This window comes from Cololabis saira, chromosome 5 (genome assembly GCF_033807715.1).
Source record: "Cololabis saira isolate AMF1-May2022 chromosome 5, fColSai1.1, whole genome shotgun sequence".
Lineage (NCBI taxonomy): Eukaryota > Metazoa > Chordata > Actinopteri > Beloniformes > Belonidae > Cololabis > Cololabis saira.
Window position 1 is genome coordinate 35,402,607 of NC_084591.1, and position 18,066 is coordinate 35,420,672.

General features: G+C 40.2%; 2 protein-coding genes across 3 annotated transcripts; both read right to left on the bottom strand.

The window, feature by feature from the left end:
• Window positions 1–1,649: 1,649 nt before the first annotated feature.
• Window positions 1,650–5,834, bottom strand: LOC133444226 (annexin A2-A-like). The gene is made up of 13 exons (XM_061721824.1): window positions 5,717–5,834; window positions 5,100–5,157; window positions 4,889–4,982; window positions 4,356–4,450; window positions 4,170–4,283; window positions 3,936–4,026; window positions 3,674–3,753; window positions 3,326–3,385; window positions 2,719–2,812; window positions 2,537–2,632; window positions 2,358–2,416; window positions 1,988–2,110; window positions 1,650–1,905 (listed from the first exon to the last, which is right to left on the bottom strand). Exons 1-13 carry the CDS (start codon window positions 5,800–5,802, stop codon window positions 1,846–1,848), a joined length of 1,110 nt encoding a protein of 369 aa, XP_061577808.1. The 5' UTR covers window positions 5,803–5,834; the 3' UTR covers window positions 1,650–1,845.
• Window positions 5,835–5,865: 31 nt separating this feature from the next.
• ice2 (interactor of little elongator complex ELL subunit 2) lies at window positions 5,866–17,434 on the bottom strand. Of its 2 annotated transcripts, none has more exons than XM_061721826.1 (15): window positions 17,332–17,434; window positions 15,094–15,195; window positions 14,631–14,985; window positions 14,436–14,555; window positions 14,220–14,354; window positions 13,936–14,052; window positions 13,486–13,645; window positions 11,775–11,956; window positions 10,867–11,677; window positions 9,574–9,743; window positions 9,333–9,462; window positions 8,353–8,437; window positions 7,593–7,643; window positions 6,839–7,067; window positions 5,866–6,456 (listed from the first exon to the last, which is right to left on the bottom strand). In XM_061721826.1, exons 1-15 carry the CDS (start codon window positions 17,343–17,345, stop codon window positions 6,313–6,315), a joined length of 2,805 nt encoding a protein of 934 aa, XP_061577810.1. In that variant the 5' UTR covers window positions 17,346–17,434; the 3' UTR covers window positions 5,866–6,312. The 2 variants fall into 2 exon arrangements, with proteins under 2 accessions (XP_061577810.1, XP_061577809.1); XM_061721825.1 differs by having other exon boundaries at window positions 10,867–11,680.
• Window positions 17,435–18,066: the final 632 nt, after the last annotated feature.

Below are 18,066 nucleotides of genomic sequence, written 5' to 3' on the forward strand. Positions count from 1 at the left end.
GCAGCTATACAGCTGCACCGTGAAACTTTAATGCTGCTGCGAGCCTCTAGCACTGCCTGGGATCTTCCCCCAGAGGTGAGGGTGAGGTAGTGGGCCTTTTTACAAAGTATTCAAAGTGAAAGAAATCATCATAATAATGATATGTCTAATCTTCAAAAAGCTCAAATTACAGCTGGATGGTAGGTGGGAAGGAGCACTGGAGTTCAAACAGCACCCTTTTCCAAACACAACACCTTATTTACCGTCATTTTTTTTGTACATTTAAAGAACTCAAAACTCTGTCGACTTTAGCACTCGGGTGTTATTGTTTATTTCTTCACTTTTGTAGAGTTCAGTGTGCTTGTCCTGTGTTACGCAGCGACCCTTATGCTAATGCAAGGCAGTTCATCTCCTTCCCAGCATGCCAGTGTGTTTGACATTCCTGGGGTTAAAGTCCCCTGAATGATGAAGTGCTGGTGTTTTGGACAGTAAATTGCGTCGTTTCAATTGAGAAGAGAGTTCCCCTTGGGTTTGCAGGAGGTCCCCACGGGCCGGCCTTGAGCAGAACAGCGTGTTGTACATCCATATAAAAAAGGGGAAAAATATGGTGGTACTTTTCTCTTTATGATGCAGAGATTAATCTGTCACTATATTCACACATAAATCTCACTCTCTGCTTTGCAAAATACTGTTTTATCTTACTTTACACTATATTTTATTTTTTTATTGCCCATAAACACAAACCATCACAAAGGGCTAATGTTCTCATCAATATTATTGCAAAAATGATCATAAATCTAACGCGTTGTTAAAATTTGAAGCCATCTCTCTCCTCAGCTACTCAACCGTTGAAAATATTGGACAGAAGTATTATATTATACAGAACATCAAGCAGTTTCTCACAATAACGGATGATCCTGTAACAAATCTCAGCTACAGCACACCACTTATTTTCATAAGACGATTGCACTTCCCTTCTCATCCTTTCCTTATCACTGTGTTCAGCAGTTCCGATTCTGCCTTTTGGGGCTATTTTTTTTTTTTCCCTTATACTTCAGTAGAAATGCCTTGACAACACTGCCGTGGTTATTTCATCCTGAGAGACCACAAACTAAACAGCAGAAACACGTTGTATAGACGCTTGTTTAGTGGTATGCAAATTATGTTTGCCGGAGGTAAAATTAACATTTTCAATTAAAATATTAGCACCAAACAAACACAGAAAAACACACTAATGATTAAATCATCTTGATAGAACTGCATAGTGGTGAAAGAGGCCGATACTGGATCATTGTTTACTTTATTTGTCACACACTCCTCCTTTCGTTGTGACAAATCTTTAATTTTAGTTGAAGGTTTCAATTTAAACATATTTAGTTCACATCCACTACATTTCAGCTGTTCTCTCAAAGTGGTTGCCGGCAATTAAACTTAGTTTAAATCCTCTGTTAATTGAGAAAGAGAATGATGATAAATTACAAACATATTTCCGATTCAGAAATTGCATTATGTTTAGGATGCTCAAATATCTGCAATTCATCAGCGACCACTGGTGAAGTCTTGAGACAGACGCGCTGCCTTTAGTGCTACTTGGTCGCCCTCTCATGGACATTTATGAAAATGACATTAAAAACTTGAGACGCGGGAGGAAATAAGAGTATGAAACGACACTTGAGCAAGCCAACTTTATTCATGTTTTAGGGTGACCCAGAAAAAAATAAATGTATCGATTAAAGCCGTAAAACTGCTCACAAATGGACTGCCACTGCAGGAATTTGTTCCAGGAGGACATTCACAACCCCACGTTTCCAGTTTAATCTTCCAGTGGTAGAAAGGGAATAATTTCTCATAAACAAACGATATGTTTCACTGATCTGCACCGCAGAGGCTGAGCAGAACCTTCTGGTAGTCTCCCTTGGTGTGTTCCTGCAGAGGGAAAGCAACAGCAGGTTAGAGGTGGCTGCACGTCAGAACGAGCTGTACTGGTAACCAACAACGGGCCACTCACTGTGAGGGTCTGCTGCACAGACTGCCCGAAGGTGGCCTTGTATTCAGAACAAATCTTCTTCAGGTCCACTTCACAGCGTGACACGATAATTCTTGTCACTATCTTCTCTTTGGCTCCTTTACTCTGAACAGACAGACGAGCACCAGTCAGCACTTAAGTGGTACATGCTTCACGCTTAAACTACAGCAGCTGATGCAACACTGCTGTAAGATAACTTCTGCACAACTTTGCCTTGTGTTCCTGCAGCAAAATTGCACTTTTATAAGAAGAAGTACTTCTTAGATCTTTAAGAAGACAAAAAAAAAAGAAAAAAAAAGTCTAGACTTCAAAATAGCTATATTTTAACAAAGAGCAAGAGCACTGCGAGTACCTTCATGGCTTCATTGAGTCTTTTAGCGAAGAACAGCTGTTTGTTTTCAAAGCACTGAACTGAAATAACAGAAAAAAACAGAATAAATACTCACAGGAGTGTTCTAGTATGTGACAAATATGATTTAAAATACAAACAGTGCACATTGTTCATATGATTTTTTTAGTTAGTAAGTATACCTAGCACCAGGAAGGATTTTTGCAAGTCTCCTTTAACTTCCTTCACAATACTCTCCTGCATGTCATAGGGGCTGTAGCTCTTGTACTTCTGAAACACTGAGAAGAGGAAAACATTTTACTTATTTGAACATTTATACAATTGCAGTATACTTCTGTACAGCTGAGTAAACAGGATTTAGTACCTTTCTGCAGGTGGGGGACACTTCTCTCGGACATAATGGCTATCCAGGTGTTTACATCAGTTCCTTTACAATTCACTCCAGCATCATAAAGAGCCTGAGGATATGAAAATATACCACTCTTACACTGCTGTTTTGTAAGAAAATAAAGGAATTCTTCTGGTACCAGTTGAGGCTTGGGAAATACTCGCAGATGATGCTGAAAATGAGGGTGTCTGTACTGTTGAGTATTACTGGATATGACTTCCCTTCTTGTTTTCATTTTGGTTAAATAAATAATGCCAAGATGAGAAAACGTTGTACCTAATTGTTGGACTGAGGTCGCGCTTGTCTAACACTAAAACCTATTATCAACACATGATTATGTTTTTTCAGGAAGAAAAAAAAACATCTAGGACAAAAAGAAGAAACACTAACTTTTGCATACGACAAAAAAAACAAGGAGATAATTATTTAGTTTAGTTTAGGAATCATATTGGCCAAAAAAGGTATACAGATAGTAGTCTGAGCTTTATTTAAAATATCAACATGAGGTACATTTTATTGACAACAATATGAAATGATAAATGTGGGAATCTTCTACATCCATGACGATTAAAAGGAGACTTACTTTGGCGTCAACATCTATCTTGTCATAGTCCACGACAGCGGATGGTTCAGCTCTCTTGGTCTGAAGAAATTAGACACGACACTTGTCAGTTGTTTTTTTTTTTTTTTTTGGGGGCTCTAGTGGCCCTTTATTTAAAGTATACAGACAGGAAGGGGGTAGAGAGAGAATAGGGATGACATGCAGCAAAGGTGCACAGGCCAGGATTCAAACCTGCGACTGCTGCAGGAGGCCTGTAGACTCAGTATATGAGCCGCTTTCTTAACCGACTACGCCACCGAGCGGCTCACACTTGTCAGTTTTAACTACATTTTGTTTGTAAATATAAAGACGGACCCAACGATCCCTCACCTGCACAAGAGCCAAGAGCAGCTTAGCAAAGTTCCCAGAGGTATCCCCAGCCACGTCCTTCTCCAGTTCCTTCTTGAACACTTTAATACATTTAAGATTCATTTTTGGCATTAGGGTCTACATACTGTGCAGCTGCATAATTTCTAGATAAAATTAAAAAAAAAAAAAAAAAACATTTTCATGGTCCTTTTACCCAAAGAATGGCACGTATGCTCCTTTTTCCTATCCATTTTCATGAGAAATTGAAATCTTTTGAACTCACATTCCTTGTAGACCTTCTTGATTTCCAGCAGCTCATCATTGCTCCTTGAGCATAAAATCTCAATCAGAGATTCCTCATCTGTTCCCAAACCCTGAGGGAGAGACAGGCCTTGAAGATGGGTGCACAGTACTTGAATCCAAACCTCTGGCAGTAATGAGCATGTTTCGTTATTCGTCCACTAGATGGCAGCGTGGCCCTTTATCCACACCCACAGAGCGAATCTGGGCTCTTTACCTTGACTGATGCTTTGATCTCTGCAGCATCATACTGGGCGGTGCTCTTCATCAGTCCAAGGATCACAGTTTCCAGCGAGCCCGACAGTGCTCCCTTCAGAGCTGAGATCATATCCTATAGATACAACTGCGTTACTAGTTTGTCTTTAAACAAATGCGAGAGCTTTAAATTAGGTTGGGATTGTACCTTCTTTGCTCTCCTTTCATACGCAAAAGCAATTTCTCTCCTTTGGGAATAGGTCCGCTTTGTTAGGACATCGATGATCGTCTGTTCATCCACGCCTGATATTTGAAAATGAATATGCGATGAGAAACATATTCAAACATCCTTACATATACAATGGCCTTCTAAGTTTTAAATTGTTTTGTGAAAAAGGGAAACAATCCATGTTTCCATGCCTGGAAACAAAGACGGCTTTCTTTAGCACATGACCTGTTCATGAGGCATTTCCCCTGTCATTTGTGCAATTTCAACATCGAGCACATTGTTCAGAATAATTAACGGTTAGGTGTTGAAAAGTCAGCTGACGCAGCCAGAACAGCCAGTAGGTCTGATTCAGGGGCCCCGAGTCATCTCTGACGAGGAGTTTCCAGAGTGGTCAAAACACTTTTAGTCACAGAGATGACTCACTTATGGCAGTAACTAAACTGTAGGGAAAAAAACAGTGTTCCTTTTTTTTTTTAAAGAAAGAAAATAGAAGGATTTTATGTCTCCCTTGCCTTTGGTCTTGATAGCAGTCTCTATCCTGGTAGCATCTTTGTTCGGGTCAAAGTCTGCAGCAGGTACCACGGTGGGATTCTTGGGCTCACAGGACTACAATTCAAAGGAAATTGGAGAGATTAAACAAAACCATTCCATTTTATGATGTATCCGGTCTTTCTCAGAATTATCTAATAAAAAAAAAAAAGGGGGGAATAAATATGACATTACCGCCACATTGAGACACAGCTGTCCCAGAAACTCGGATACCAGAGCCATCTTGAATGTCCTGAAAGAGACCAAACCTTGAGCTGAGATCTGCCCTTAATCCCATCACAGAGTCAAACTATGCAAGAAGCCATGTTTATTTAAACTGAGGATATAATCACTTGAGCTAGAAACAAACATTTCTTTAACCAGGGAAGAAAAATGACACTCTTAACATTGTCACTTTGGTTTCAATGCAACTAGGAAGGACTTTCTTTCTTCTTTTGTGTGCACTGCAGTACAGTCTTGACATTATACGTCTCAGTAATAACAGTCAGCTCTCAAATCCTGGTTCAGCCTGACACACCCATTACAGAAACACCACAGTGGCACGCCCTGGAAATAACTGAGCAAATTCACATACGCTGGAGAAATGCCTAGAGATAATACACCTAGCGAAAGGAAATTAAATGAGACAAATCTTGTTTATGTGAACTGGATGGAAGCTGTGTGGAAATCCCTGTCATGTGTCATGACTCATCACAAGCTGGAAAACTCCTTAAACCTTTGTGCAGGGAAAAACTGTCCAAAGTTGCAGATGCAGTTATTAGAGATAAATTTAAGGGTCTGAGTGAACTTACCTGCGTTGGAGATGTTGGGATGATGCAGAGATTTGTCCTGTGGGTGTTTGAGTGGAGTCTGTGTGGAAGTTCAGCTTCGGCCGCATACAAAAGGTTTCCGGCTTCACCGCCCCCGACTCCACCCCCTCCCCGAGCCTCTCCTCCCCGAGCCGCCGCCCCACACCGCAGCAAGCTCAAACTAGACTCTAAGGTTGTAAAGCTTTTTGGAGGGTTCCCACACAAACCCGGTGACATCAGCTCTCTGCCTACAGGAAATCTCAAGACTGCTCAATCCAACATTTGCATGTTACAGACAACAACCAGATAACAACTTGATGACCTGTTTTTTTATTTATTTACAAAACATTAACTTAAAGCAAAGAAATGTCACGGAACATACAAAAATAAATTACATAAAAAGGCATTAAACAAAGTTCAAATTCAAACAATCTGCGTACTGTACTGTAAACTTTATGATATTCACATTTAATTTTAATTACAAATCATGTAAAACCTCTTTTCCCTTCCTTGCACAGATAAATGCAGCTCATCCTCTGACTTACCCTCAAAATTAAGTTACATTAATTATACTGAATCAGACTGGCTGACTGAGGATTTTAAACTGATTTCTGAATGAGGTTTTGGATGTACCGATCGCGCTTGCCTGCGCGGTACTTTTGTTTGTTCTTCTTCTTCTTTTTGCCTTGTCCGCTCTGGCTGTTCTGGGCACCTTTGGAGTTGTTCGTTCCCTCCTTTGCTCTCTGTTAGTACAAAAGAGGGCCAAAAACTTTACTTTACTTTGGTTATTTGAGACTAAAATTTAACAGAATCATAGATAATATAAGTGGATGAGAATAAGTGGTGACCGCTGATGAGTGTTATCTGCTGTTTAACAAGTTCTGATGTGCAAATATCTCCGCTTTGTTAAACTTCAGTCAGGAATCCAATGAATGTGTCAAGAATCAACACCAGCCACCCCCGCTGAGCCTCTGCCAATACAGATATGATCTATCTCCTACTACGTCTGCTATGTAGTAGATCCTGGTTCCACCCGTCCACTAAGAAAACAGACGATATCTTTGACCGCAACTTCTCAACAGTTTCATTTTTTCACGGCTTCTGCGGTGAGTGTTGGTTACAAACCTTGGGGCATGCTTTTGGAGGAAAGGTGCAGGGAACCCGGCCGTGTTTGCGATGGAAGGGCAGGACGACAGCTGGATCGACGGGTATCCACGGCACGTGGCAAGAGGTGGGGGGTTGTGGAGCAGAGCCGTGGACCTGCTGCAGGTTGTACGACCCCCGACCCGCTTTTAATAAGGTGACAAATGGGTCCCCCGCTTTGTGCACAATCAGGTACTGTCCTTCGTCCAACCTACAAGAACAAATGGGGGTGTGCAAACTCAAACCCTCATCAACAGACAAAGACATGTTGTGGCACTGCAGGAGTTTGTGTTTCCAGCATGAAGGATGACTGGAACGTACGTGAACCCTGCCTGACGAAACCGACAGTGACGCATGCACCGAGTGTCGCTGAGCAATCGGTTGCGTAAGCCTCCGACACAATAGCGAAGGCAGACGGTCATGTACTTACCCTGCGGCTAGAAGACTGAATACAGAGAAAGGTCAACTGGTTTACACATTTTAAGGGAAATGTGTGCAGACAATTCTCAATATATGAATAAACAATGAATCAAACAATTAATCTGCAGGTGTTCTGCTACTTCACGACAACGTTGCAGTGCACCATCCTTCTGACACAGCAACTGCACATTATAAACGTCCTTCTGTGGTTTGAATCATCATTGTAGGACCAAACTGCTGTGTAAAATCTTCACTGAAAGCAAATTTCACAATTTATAGATGAGCAATAAGACATATTAAACCTGGATAAACGTACCCGGTCAGCTTTTTCAGCAGGTGGTGCAGTATATTCAGGGACTTGGAAGGCCTGCGGAAAAGAGAAATCATAAAGCTTCAGGGTCTACTTTGGTTTAAGATCTACATTTGAAAACCCCAAGACGGTGGTCACTGGCGATGCACGACCCATCCCATAATTTACAGGTAATTCCCCCACAGTGACAAGCAGCAATGAAATGACCTGACAAGGGCATCACACAAACACTTGTCTGTAATATTCTTATGATTTTAACGCCTGTGTGTCTCAACGGTGCAGCTGATGGAAAATTTCAGTCAGCTCGCAAAATGTGTTCATTTTAGGTTTCACTGCTTGAATACTTATTACTTCATTATCCCGAAAGAATTCTTTTAGTGCCTTTAAAAAAAAGCCCTGGATGCTAAAGTACCACATGCTTTTGATCAAGATGCATCTATTTCTACTGTAACAAGGGAGTGAAACTGGTAAAACCATTTAGCAGAGAAGAGACTGGTCTGTCTGAACGGAGCAGATAACGACCATTTACTAGATGCCACAGACTGGAAATTAAATTGTGGATTTGAAACGGTCACAGTTCTGGTTTAAAAAAAAAAAAACACACCCTGCAACAGAGGTTCACGGTCTGGTTTAATCTTCACATAACTAGCAGCTGCCATTGAATAAAAGGCCTTGGATTATTGATAAACTGAATCTTATGACATCTTCCATATCTAGGGTAGATTTAATTCCTTTTAGCATCTTCATCTGCTCTAACAACACTCACTTGAACTCGCAGGAGATGCTCTGCTTCCAGTCATCAGGCAGCTGTCTCAGCAAAGCCACTTTTGAAGTATGTGCGTTGATGTGTGCTACAAACATACAGGAAAAAAGGCTGATTTATTGAGAGAACAACAAGAGCAAACACACATCAAGAGCTGCACTGAAGCAATGCTCTTATTCCTGCTGTTTACAACATTTGCCAGCTTGAGAGGATGTATCTTTTCCCCTCCCTCCCACTATAGCTCGAGAGTCCGAATAACTTCAACAATGCTTTCAATTATGAAGTGTTTATAGAGCCTACAACCACATCCATAAATACGCAACTGTGGATTATCACATGATGATCCACACGGTGAACTACGATCCACCGAGCAAAGAGGGAAGTCTCTGCTTAGCGGGTTTATTGCATCATGACATCAACGAGGAGATGCCCTGATGTTTCACAAGACGCTTATGCTTCCGCTGTTTTCTCTAGTCTTTCTCTGTAGCAACCAAACACTGAAAACAAACAGGGTATATCTACTGTAGGGTGTGGTCGCCAGGTACAGAAAAAGATGTGCAGACGACCTGAACTACAACAAAGCAACTCGGCCACGTTGAGGTAATAAGGGAATAAAACTGAAACTGTAAGATCCCTTATCTTAGGTTCAAACATCCTTCAGCTTAGCTCTGCCCTCCCTGCAATCCTCTTAATCAGATGTGGCTGTAGCCATGGCAACAAAGTAAACTTCAAAACTACAGAGTTCCAAGCAGAACAGTGAGTCATCTGAAGAGTATTTGACTGGGTTTTGGAAAATTCTGTCTTGTGGTCGTCTCTGAACCCAGCAAGAGCAAGAAAACATCAATGTTACTTCAACCCTTTTTCCTGGAACTTTAAAATTAAAGGCTAAAAGGGATATTCTTTTAAGGGATACTCCTTAAATGCTACACTGGGAGCAGTTTGAGGCATACAGCCATGTTGACTTTAAATGATGAGAGTTGTACCTGTGTAAGAGGCTGTGCTGGAGTGGAGCAACGTCTCCGTCCACAGCTGGCAGGCCTCGCCGCTGGTCAGGCACTCCACACCGTAACTGAGTTGATATTCCAGCTTTGGCAGCACATGCACTGGCACATGCTATTGGAGGAGATACGATAAACATCAATAGTCCTATTGCATTAGTTTTCTATGGTAATATATCAAAAGAAACTCCATGGAAGTACTGCTCTGCAGTGTTAACATGCATACCTGGTTTTGGCCACTGCCTACATTTCTTGTGTGGGTCAGAAACACACAGCTGCGCACCAGGAGCAACACGTCCTGCAGGCTGTAGAGCTTGTAGAACAGGTTGCCCTCTGCCGGAGCCTCGTAGTCCTGCTCGTCTTCTGCACAGGCCTGAAGCTCTTGAGATAGTATTTCTGAGCGGGGATCAATAAGACCACGTAAGTTAATCAAGCTGCACAAACTCCTCTTAAAAATAAAAACAAAAAAATATCAACAAACACCAACGTTTGTATATGGAACTCTCGACAGCCCGGTTACATGGTGCAAGAGAGAAGAATATTAATATATGGTCTCAATTCGTAGAGGTGCTCCAAAACATGTTTTAAAAAGTGTACTCGACCTTATAAGGTGTTCTTCTCTGGCTTGGTGTATTGAAGTGTACTTATATGTGGTATATTTGCATAAAATATAGGTACTTTGTCTGCGTATATACTGATACAAGGCAAATGTGATAAAAAAAATAATAATTATGCATAACGTAATTTGGTTGGTCCGGGGGAGGGAGGGAGGGTGGGGGTGATGATTGATTTGTATTTTATTTATTTATTTTTTTTGTGTCATACAAAAATATTATGTATGGAAAAAGACTATTATGGTTATCGGTTTTCAACTGCGTCATTTTTTATTTTCTAGTGGTCTGTCTAAATGACTTGGTAGTAACTGCCATCTCTTATGTAAATTTGCTTTTCTTGAGAATTTGCACCCAAAACTAACCAGAGGAACTTTGACTATAACATTTATGGGTTCATTCCCAGGAATCATAGGTTATTTTGGGAGATGTTGCATATAAAATAATGTCATACATAAATTTGAATGTGATTAAGGTTCTTTAGGTATCGCTTTACTGATGTGAAACATTCATGTTATCCAGTTATGCTTAAAATGTATAACTAAAATCCCCCTTTTACCTCAATAAGCAAAAATTAAAACTGCTTAATGGGGTTTGTTCAATAGGATCCAGAGGGTGGGTGGGTAATGTCTGGGGTTATGATTTTATTTTTATTTATTTATATATTTACTTATTTATTTTTTGCCCTTAATTTATGTGTTAATTTTGCATTGTTTTACTTAATAATATGGGCATTACTTTTTGTTGTTGTTTTTGTATTTGCTTTTTGTTATTACATTTATCTATTCATTTGTTGTTGTTATGTATTAGTGTTTTTTTTGTTCAAATATCATATACATGCCCCATGTTGTTTTTTCAGAAAATGGAAAAAAAATAAAAATTTGATCACAAAAAAAACAAACACCAACGTTTGTGTTCTGCAGCAGGAAAGTTTGCGACTGCAGGCGTGTGGGGCGCAGCACCGGTCTCGCCATCTTCGTGCTGGTGTCTTTCCAGATACGAAGTCACGCAGGGTTTAACTAGGGATGTTGGATGAGCGTGCACCACGGGCACCACGGGCGCCACTGGTCTGCTGGGAGACTTGGTGGGTGTCGGTGCTTCACTGGAAGACTTAAACATGGCTGTTTGCATGCGCAGGATCTCCCCGAGCTGATCTCCGGTCACCTTAGCTCTTTTGGGCTGCCGACAGGACCTCGTTCCTTTATGTGGAGACGATGAGTCTGTGTTGGTCGGGGCGGGATCGGGGACTAGAGTGACTGGTGGGTCTGCAGAGGGTGGTGCAATCAGAGGTTTTGAAGGCGTCTCTGGTGCAGCTGAACAATCATCAATGACCAGCTTCTCATCGTCGGAGTCTGCTGTCAAGATTCGCTCTTCATCACTGTCTGGTGCAGGGCCCGGTCCTGATGGTCCAGTGTTTTGTACAATGGCCTCACTCACAGCCAGCTGAGTTACGGGACTATCCGTGTTTGTCAAAGAGCAGTCCATCTCTTCCTGGGAGCTGCTGGTCATTTTGTCAGGATCTTCACTGGATCTTTGAGTCGCACTTAAGCGTGGAGAGCTTGGACAGCTTTTCCTTTCAACTCCTGCATCCTCCTCATTCTGCACCTTCTTCGTTACAGATGCGTTTGTAGTCGTCTCACCAAATGTCTCCAGGTCTGAGAGGTCCACCTCAAAGTTGAGGCCATTGTCTTCTGCGGCCACACAACTTCGCTTCGAACCCTCCTTGTATAAAAATATAAACAATGAATTAAGAAAAGGCCACGTGTAGAAAAACCACAAACGCTATAACACCATGTTTATTTGCTTGTGAGCATACCGGTAAGAGCTGCTGCACATCCACGGGACGCTCCGTCATCAAATGGAATACATTTCTGCTTCCACTGTTGATGACGGAGAGCTTCAGACTCTCCTGGTGGTAAATACGACTCCTCTCTCTAACCGGCATTTCAGTCTTCAGGAGGGGCGAGTCGATGTAAACAGTCTTCCGCCGATTATTGACTGTAAATAAAACATAGGAGATGAATAACGTTTGTCAAATGGCACCATAATGAGGCCAAAGAACAAAATGTATCAACCGACACGCACAAGTAGATTTAATGTACACCGTCGATGTGAAACCATTTATTTTTAAGTATAAACCGTATAATGTATTTACAGACGCCTTTCAATTAAAAACAAAAACCAAACCCCAGTATTTGTTTCAATTCTGCAATATGTTCACACTAAACTTTCTTTTCTTCCAACTATTTCACTGCTACTGAGCAAGTTAAAATTACATGGATTACAAGTTTTTCCTCATCACAGAACAAGAGTGAAGTTCTGTTCTTGGCTCCTGAAGATGTTCCCTCTCTCCTCGGAGAGGACCTTCATTTTTACCTGACTGGTGGGGAGTCGTCGTGGCAACATTCATGCATGTTGATGCTTTACCATATGTTCCGCACTATAAAAAGGTGCATTTAAAATTCTAAATTTTTCTAAAAAATCAGCAGTCCACCTCATAATCAAGTACCAAGTAATCTACAGCAGTTGTTTGTTTTTTCAAATCCAGAAGATATAGAACATAGAAGGAAATATAATTTCAAACATCAGCATGCAAGGACCACTCTTAAGCAGATGTGTACATCGGTTGTGGGAGTAAAACTGTGGAACTCTCTACAAAATGATTTAAAGGAATGCACAAATTCACTTAGGTTCAAAAAAATGTATAAAGATAAAATATTTAAGTTATATGATCATGAATAGACTGGGAATTAAGCAGTATTATTAATATCTGTGGTTGGTTCTATTTAAGTGTATATTTTTGTAAATATTGGTTACATTGACTGTTCTTTTTGTTTTGGTATTTAATAAGGGGCAGGTAACATAAGACTTGTCTTCATCCTGCTCCTTTTCGGTCATGGGTGTGTAGATTGACCACCATGCACGAAACGAAATAAATAAATAAATAAATAAAAATAATCCAGGGCTCCTTAGGTATGAATTTTGTGAGATCAGCAGAACAAGCTTTACAATGTACATGTACAAAAGTACCGGGTAAAGAAGCGAACCAAAGCCACTTCCTCTGTTTACAGTTGTTTTCTTTCCCTCTAAGCACAGATGACATCTTTAAACTGTTCATCTGTTTTCTCTGACCAGGATGTGTCTTATCGTTTGCAGACAGCTGAGTCCTGACCCGAGGAGCTGCCTCTCCTGTGCTGCAGCATGTGCTGTTAGAGCAGTCATTTACTCTTCCCTACAGGTACATTAAAACTGGGCGCTTGATTGCGTCGAAAATGGCACTCAAGTGAAGAAAAGAGAAAAAGACACACAAACATTAAAACGGAGGAGGGGCCCTCAGGTATCACCGACCCAAAAGTCCTAAACGCTTGAATAGAAGAGGATAAAACAATGTGTTTTATCCTCTGAGGTTTAGAATTCCCGGAGGTCATTTCATTTCAAAACTCACACATTATGCCCTTTGCCTTTTCCCTCATCGGAGGCAAGTGTTTATTTAATATCAATGAACCTAAATGCTACTGCACGAGTACCTTTTCCAGGGGTTACTTTCACACAAACAGGCAGTTCCCACTGCTCTCTAAAGTCAGGGCCGTGGTTGTCCAGAAGCCTCAGCAAAGCATCCCGAGTCAGACAGACATGAGGCTCGTAACAAGCGCTCAGCTTCTCTGCGTTTCCATCATTACTGATCATCTGGAGAGGGAGAGCAACAACACATTACTAAGTTATTATTAAGTTTTACTGTTGACAGCTAAATGACCTTCGACAGCACGGTGTGAGAAATGACATCTTGCAGAAACCACATCATCCCAGATTTTGCAGAGCGAGACATAAACACCCCCTGGTGGCTTTTGTGAAAATTGCAAGAAACTGAGTTATAAGAGACCTGCAGTCACAAATCCCATTCCAGTAGTAAAGTATCTGTGACTCACTTTATTGGGAGAGAAAGAGAGAGAGGTACAGAGAGGGGGGTAATTGCTTACAGCATGCATGTCCTTAGCCTTTTTAGCTGGAGGATACTCTGATGAAACAGTCTGATAATCCGATGCAAGCTGAGCATCAGTAGGCACTATCTTGTGGTCCGTAATATTCACACTGCCCTGGAGAAATAAAGGATACAAATATGGAAATACGCAAATTTATTCAACACCAGGAGACTATTCTTGTACTTCAAAACTTGAAGTGAAAAGTGTGAGAAAAATGCCTAATGTTTCTGTACAATAAAGAAAACTCAGTCATAACCCTCCACTTGGAGGGAGAGCTTTACCATAGCCAACAGCTGTTTTTCGAAGGTCAGCGATAGCCCTGGATTGAACGTTCCCCCCGTCAAACTGGTCATCTCGTGAATCTGGTAGAACTGAGGAAGTGTCCCAATGTGCTCTAAACAGGCCCCGAAGAATTCCTGAAAAAACAGATTTTGGGCTTTGTGTTTTCTTTTATTTATTCCAGTTGATGACATGTGTACACATTGCAGTCTTGGTACCTCTGAGTATTGCACAGCTCCTTGTGATATGAAGTTGTAGTCCTCTGCAGACATTTTAGCCACATCTTGCAAATACTTCATGAACTGCATGACTTCACTCTCTACTCGTGTCTTTAACCTCTGAAATGTGAAAAGACATTGTTTGAAAACTCAATCCCACAATAAGAAAAAGAGAACAAAGATAATTTATTGTACCTGTGGAGGATTCCTGTTTTTCTTCCTCATTAAATAGCCAACATATGTGCTCTGTTCTGTGCTGGAGAGGCTGGACAGGCAGGGAAAGGGCTGCCTGGGTTCAGGATACGCAGTATCAGCCCCAGTCTCAACCTGCTCCTTCTTTACTCTGGTTTTTCCACCATTCTTACCATCGTCTGTGCTCTTAGCACCATTGTCTTCACAAGAATCACTATCAAAGCTCTCCCAACAGGACACTTGGCTGCTGATGCAACTGTTGTCTTTAGACTCTGCAGCATCTTTTATGGAAAGAGAGCTGGAGGCTTCTGCAGCCTCGACATCACACTCTTGTTTCATGTTGGAATTCTGCATAGGACTACGGGGGGAAAGAAATACATACGAAAGCTGTAGTATGTGTCACAAAATAGTGACAAATTTTCACATAAACACAGGTATTACTTGAGACACAAATTTACTGACAAACCTTTGGAGAAAGGCCCAAAGTTCCCTGATATGAGGAGTGAGAGAGTGTTTTTCATAGAGATCCCTGGTAAAGAAAGGACCATCAGGCGGCGGGTGCTCATCCCTGTAATTAAGGGAGAAAGCAAATAATATTAAAGAGCTTTGTTGTGTGCAAGCACTCCTGCAGGAGCCAATCCTATTATTAGAGTACACTAATATCTGTTTGTGTTTACAAAACGGAGGAGGTTAACAGGTTAATCCATTGTGCTGATGTAGGAAAATGTACACAAAAGATTCATCTATAATAGTGGATAACTTAAGTATCCGCATCCTTTGCTTTTTTCAAAATATGTCACTACTGAGTAAAAATCTGTGCAAAAGGAGTAGATTTAACAAAAAACTGATATCTAACTAGGATGTAATAATTATGTGTAAAAGACACTGTCCATCCAGTCTTTAAAGTAAAGAACCAAAGTTATTCAATGGCAGAGAGGATTAAATATTACATTTTCATTAGGCTACAATATGACTTAAGGATTTTTACCATCTAATAGTAAAAGTATTTATGACAGTATATGTCCAATATTATGATAGACAACTACATACACAATCTGGCTCGTCAGATAGTTAAAGTCAGCCAACCTCAATTATGTAATTGCTTGGGTTTTTGAAGCAGCTTTAACTTGTAGATGTATAATCGCCACAAGACTACCGAGAGTGATCTGTATTAAATATAAAAGTACTTAGTTTGAGACCGATCCTTTAATCATACAAATTGTGAGGTGGGCCTCAACGTAAAGGACCTACATCCCCAGCATATCCAGAATATGTTCAGAGAGACTGAGATCGGAGGAACTGGGTAGCCAAGTCAATATCATCACATTTTTGTCAGTTTGGAAAATTATTCTTTTACTAATCTTATTGAGTGCCAGAACATATTATCTCATTAGAGAATACCAATGCCATTACAGGTTACATCTGCTATGACACGCTTGTTATAGCCAAAAGAGGTTATGTCTTTGGCTTGGTTTGTTTTTCTGTCTGTTAACAGACTAATCAAAAGTTATGGATACTGTTTTTTGTGATTATGAATAGCCCAATTTAGCAGTAGTGACAAATCATGCAGATCTGAATCAGGGATTTTCTTTTTCAACCTTGTGAGAGGTATGCCGATCACAGATTCATCCTGCTATCATTTCACAGGTCTACGATGCGCGCATAAACACACACACAGTCAAATCAGGTGATCAGATCAGTCTCCAGAGAAGCTGCTTAATAAAGAAGGGAATGGGGAAAAAAACAACAATAAATAGACTCCAGTGCAACGACTTCTGACTCTGGAACCTCTTTACAAAGGCTCCAAGTGAGGTTTTCAGCAGTTTCTGCTGCAGCTCATCTGTGGGATCAGATCAAATATGCTCTCACTTCCAGTAATAAGCTTTGGGTGCCCATGGGTTTGCTGGAGGTTCATGACCTGCTCTGCTCTGGAAAACCTTTGACAAATAATAGATCCCACAAGCTGGCTATTACAGTTTGAAACTTTAAAAAAATACTGAGATCTTGCAGCAAAGTGGTCCTCATTCCCTGGTGAGGTACAACACCATAGCTGTATTGGACATACAGATACACAAACAAACCACGTGCTGTTGTTTCTCAGATAACACAAGGAACTTCCGGTTGCAGCTTTTAACAATAAAAGCACTAGGAGGAGGTACAGATGTCACTTAACAAGTCAAACACGTGTATAAACACCATAGTAATTCAGGTGCCAGTGTGTAGTTATCGTACAGTATTGAATACAATCAAAATAACGGGAAATAGTTACTTAAGTCGATGCAAATTTCAGTTAAATTGGGTTATTATGAGGAGCAACGTTGAGTTGACTCGAAAAATACATTATGCTAAAGGATATAAAAGAGACTAAAAACATGAATAACTTAAATTCGCTTAATTTTGGATCAAATTTAAACCGTAAACCAAGTTAGGACCTTCATCCTCACTCAAAATTAAAAGTATTATCAGTGTTGTTTAAGTGACAGCTTTATCCACATTTATCCACCAACCGTTTGAGATTTTTTTTCAATGGTTGAACCTCGAAAGCTTATTTGATGGCTATCAATGTTCGGTTAGATACATTTTTAACAGACAAGAACAGAAAGAACCAACTTTAAGCTTCGTTTGTTAGCGTTAGCTGGGAAGCAGGTGCAGCAGAATCTACAAAACAAACATCAGATTGAGCAGCAGCGTTAATGCTACTTACCATGTCATCTCCATTACTGCCACTGTTATTAGTCCATACAAATGATAGATACACTTTGGAGAAAAAAAATGACATGTGTGTCTAAACGTTGGACGGACGACACTCTTCGTCTGGTGAAAATAGTGAAGACCTTAAAGCACTTTGTGCACATTGCTGCCCCCGTGTGGATTTGATCTGTACTGCATCCTCCTCCACACAATTTCATATTTCTGTGCTCATTTGCGTTGTTTAAATGTGATATTGTGAACTCTTCACAATGGTTCCTGCATCTTCAGCCCACATCATGTTAACCTTATCAGTTTAAGACAAATCTCTTCCTCAACGTTATTTCCTTTTCTGCTATAAATTTGAATTTCCCTCGGGATTAATAAAGTATCTATCTATCTATCTATCTATCTATCTATCTATCTATCAGCAAATGCTTTGAATGATCTTTTCCACTAATCCCTTAAGGATGAGATTTCCAATGTAATTCTCCACCTTCAACAACTGAAATTAAGCTAATATCAAAGTTTTTACGAATTGAAATATTTACATATAACATACCAACTTTGTAGGCTAATAAATATCTTTGTTGGATTCTATATTAAAGCATATCTTAGACTAGTATATAATAGTCTAAGATATATATATATATATATACATATATATATATATATTGTATATCTAAGATTATATATATATATATATATATATATATATATATATATATACATATATATATATACAGTATAT

What these genes read in the sequence shown, in the direction of transcription:
- LOC133444226 (XM_061721824.1), bottom strand. Translation starts at nt 5,802, where the DNA reads ATGCGGCCGAAGCTGAACTTCCACACAGACTCCACTCAAACACCCACA. An exon ending in TCCCAACATCTCCAACGCAG is followed by an intron (nt 5,158 to 5,716) that starts GTAAGTTCACTC and finishes GGTCTCTTTCAG; the next exon opens with GACATTCAAGATGGCTCTGG. An exon ending in ATGAAAGGAGAGCAAAGAAG is followed by an intron (nt 4,284 to 4,355) that starts GTACAATCCCAA and finishes TTGTATCTATAG; the next exon opens with GATATGATCTCAGCTCTGAA.
- ice2 (XM_061721825.1), bottom strand. An exon ending in AAAAACAGCTGTTGGCTATG is followed by an intron (nt 14,053 to 14,219) that starts GTAAAGCTCTCC and finishes TTATTTCTCCAG; the next exon opens with GGCAGTGTGAATATTACGGA. An exon ending in CTGCTGAAAAAGCTGACCGG is followed by an intron (nt 7,068 to 7,592) that starts GTACGTTTATCC and finishes TTGTTCTTGTAG; the next exon opens with GTTGGACGAAGGACAGTACC.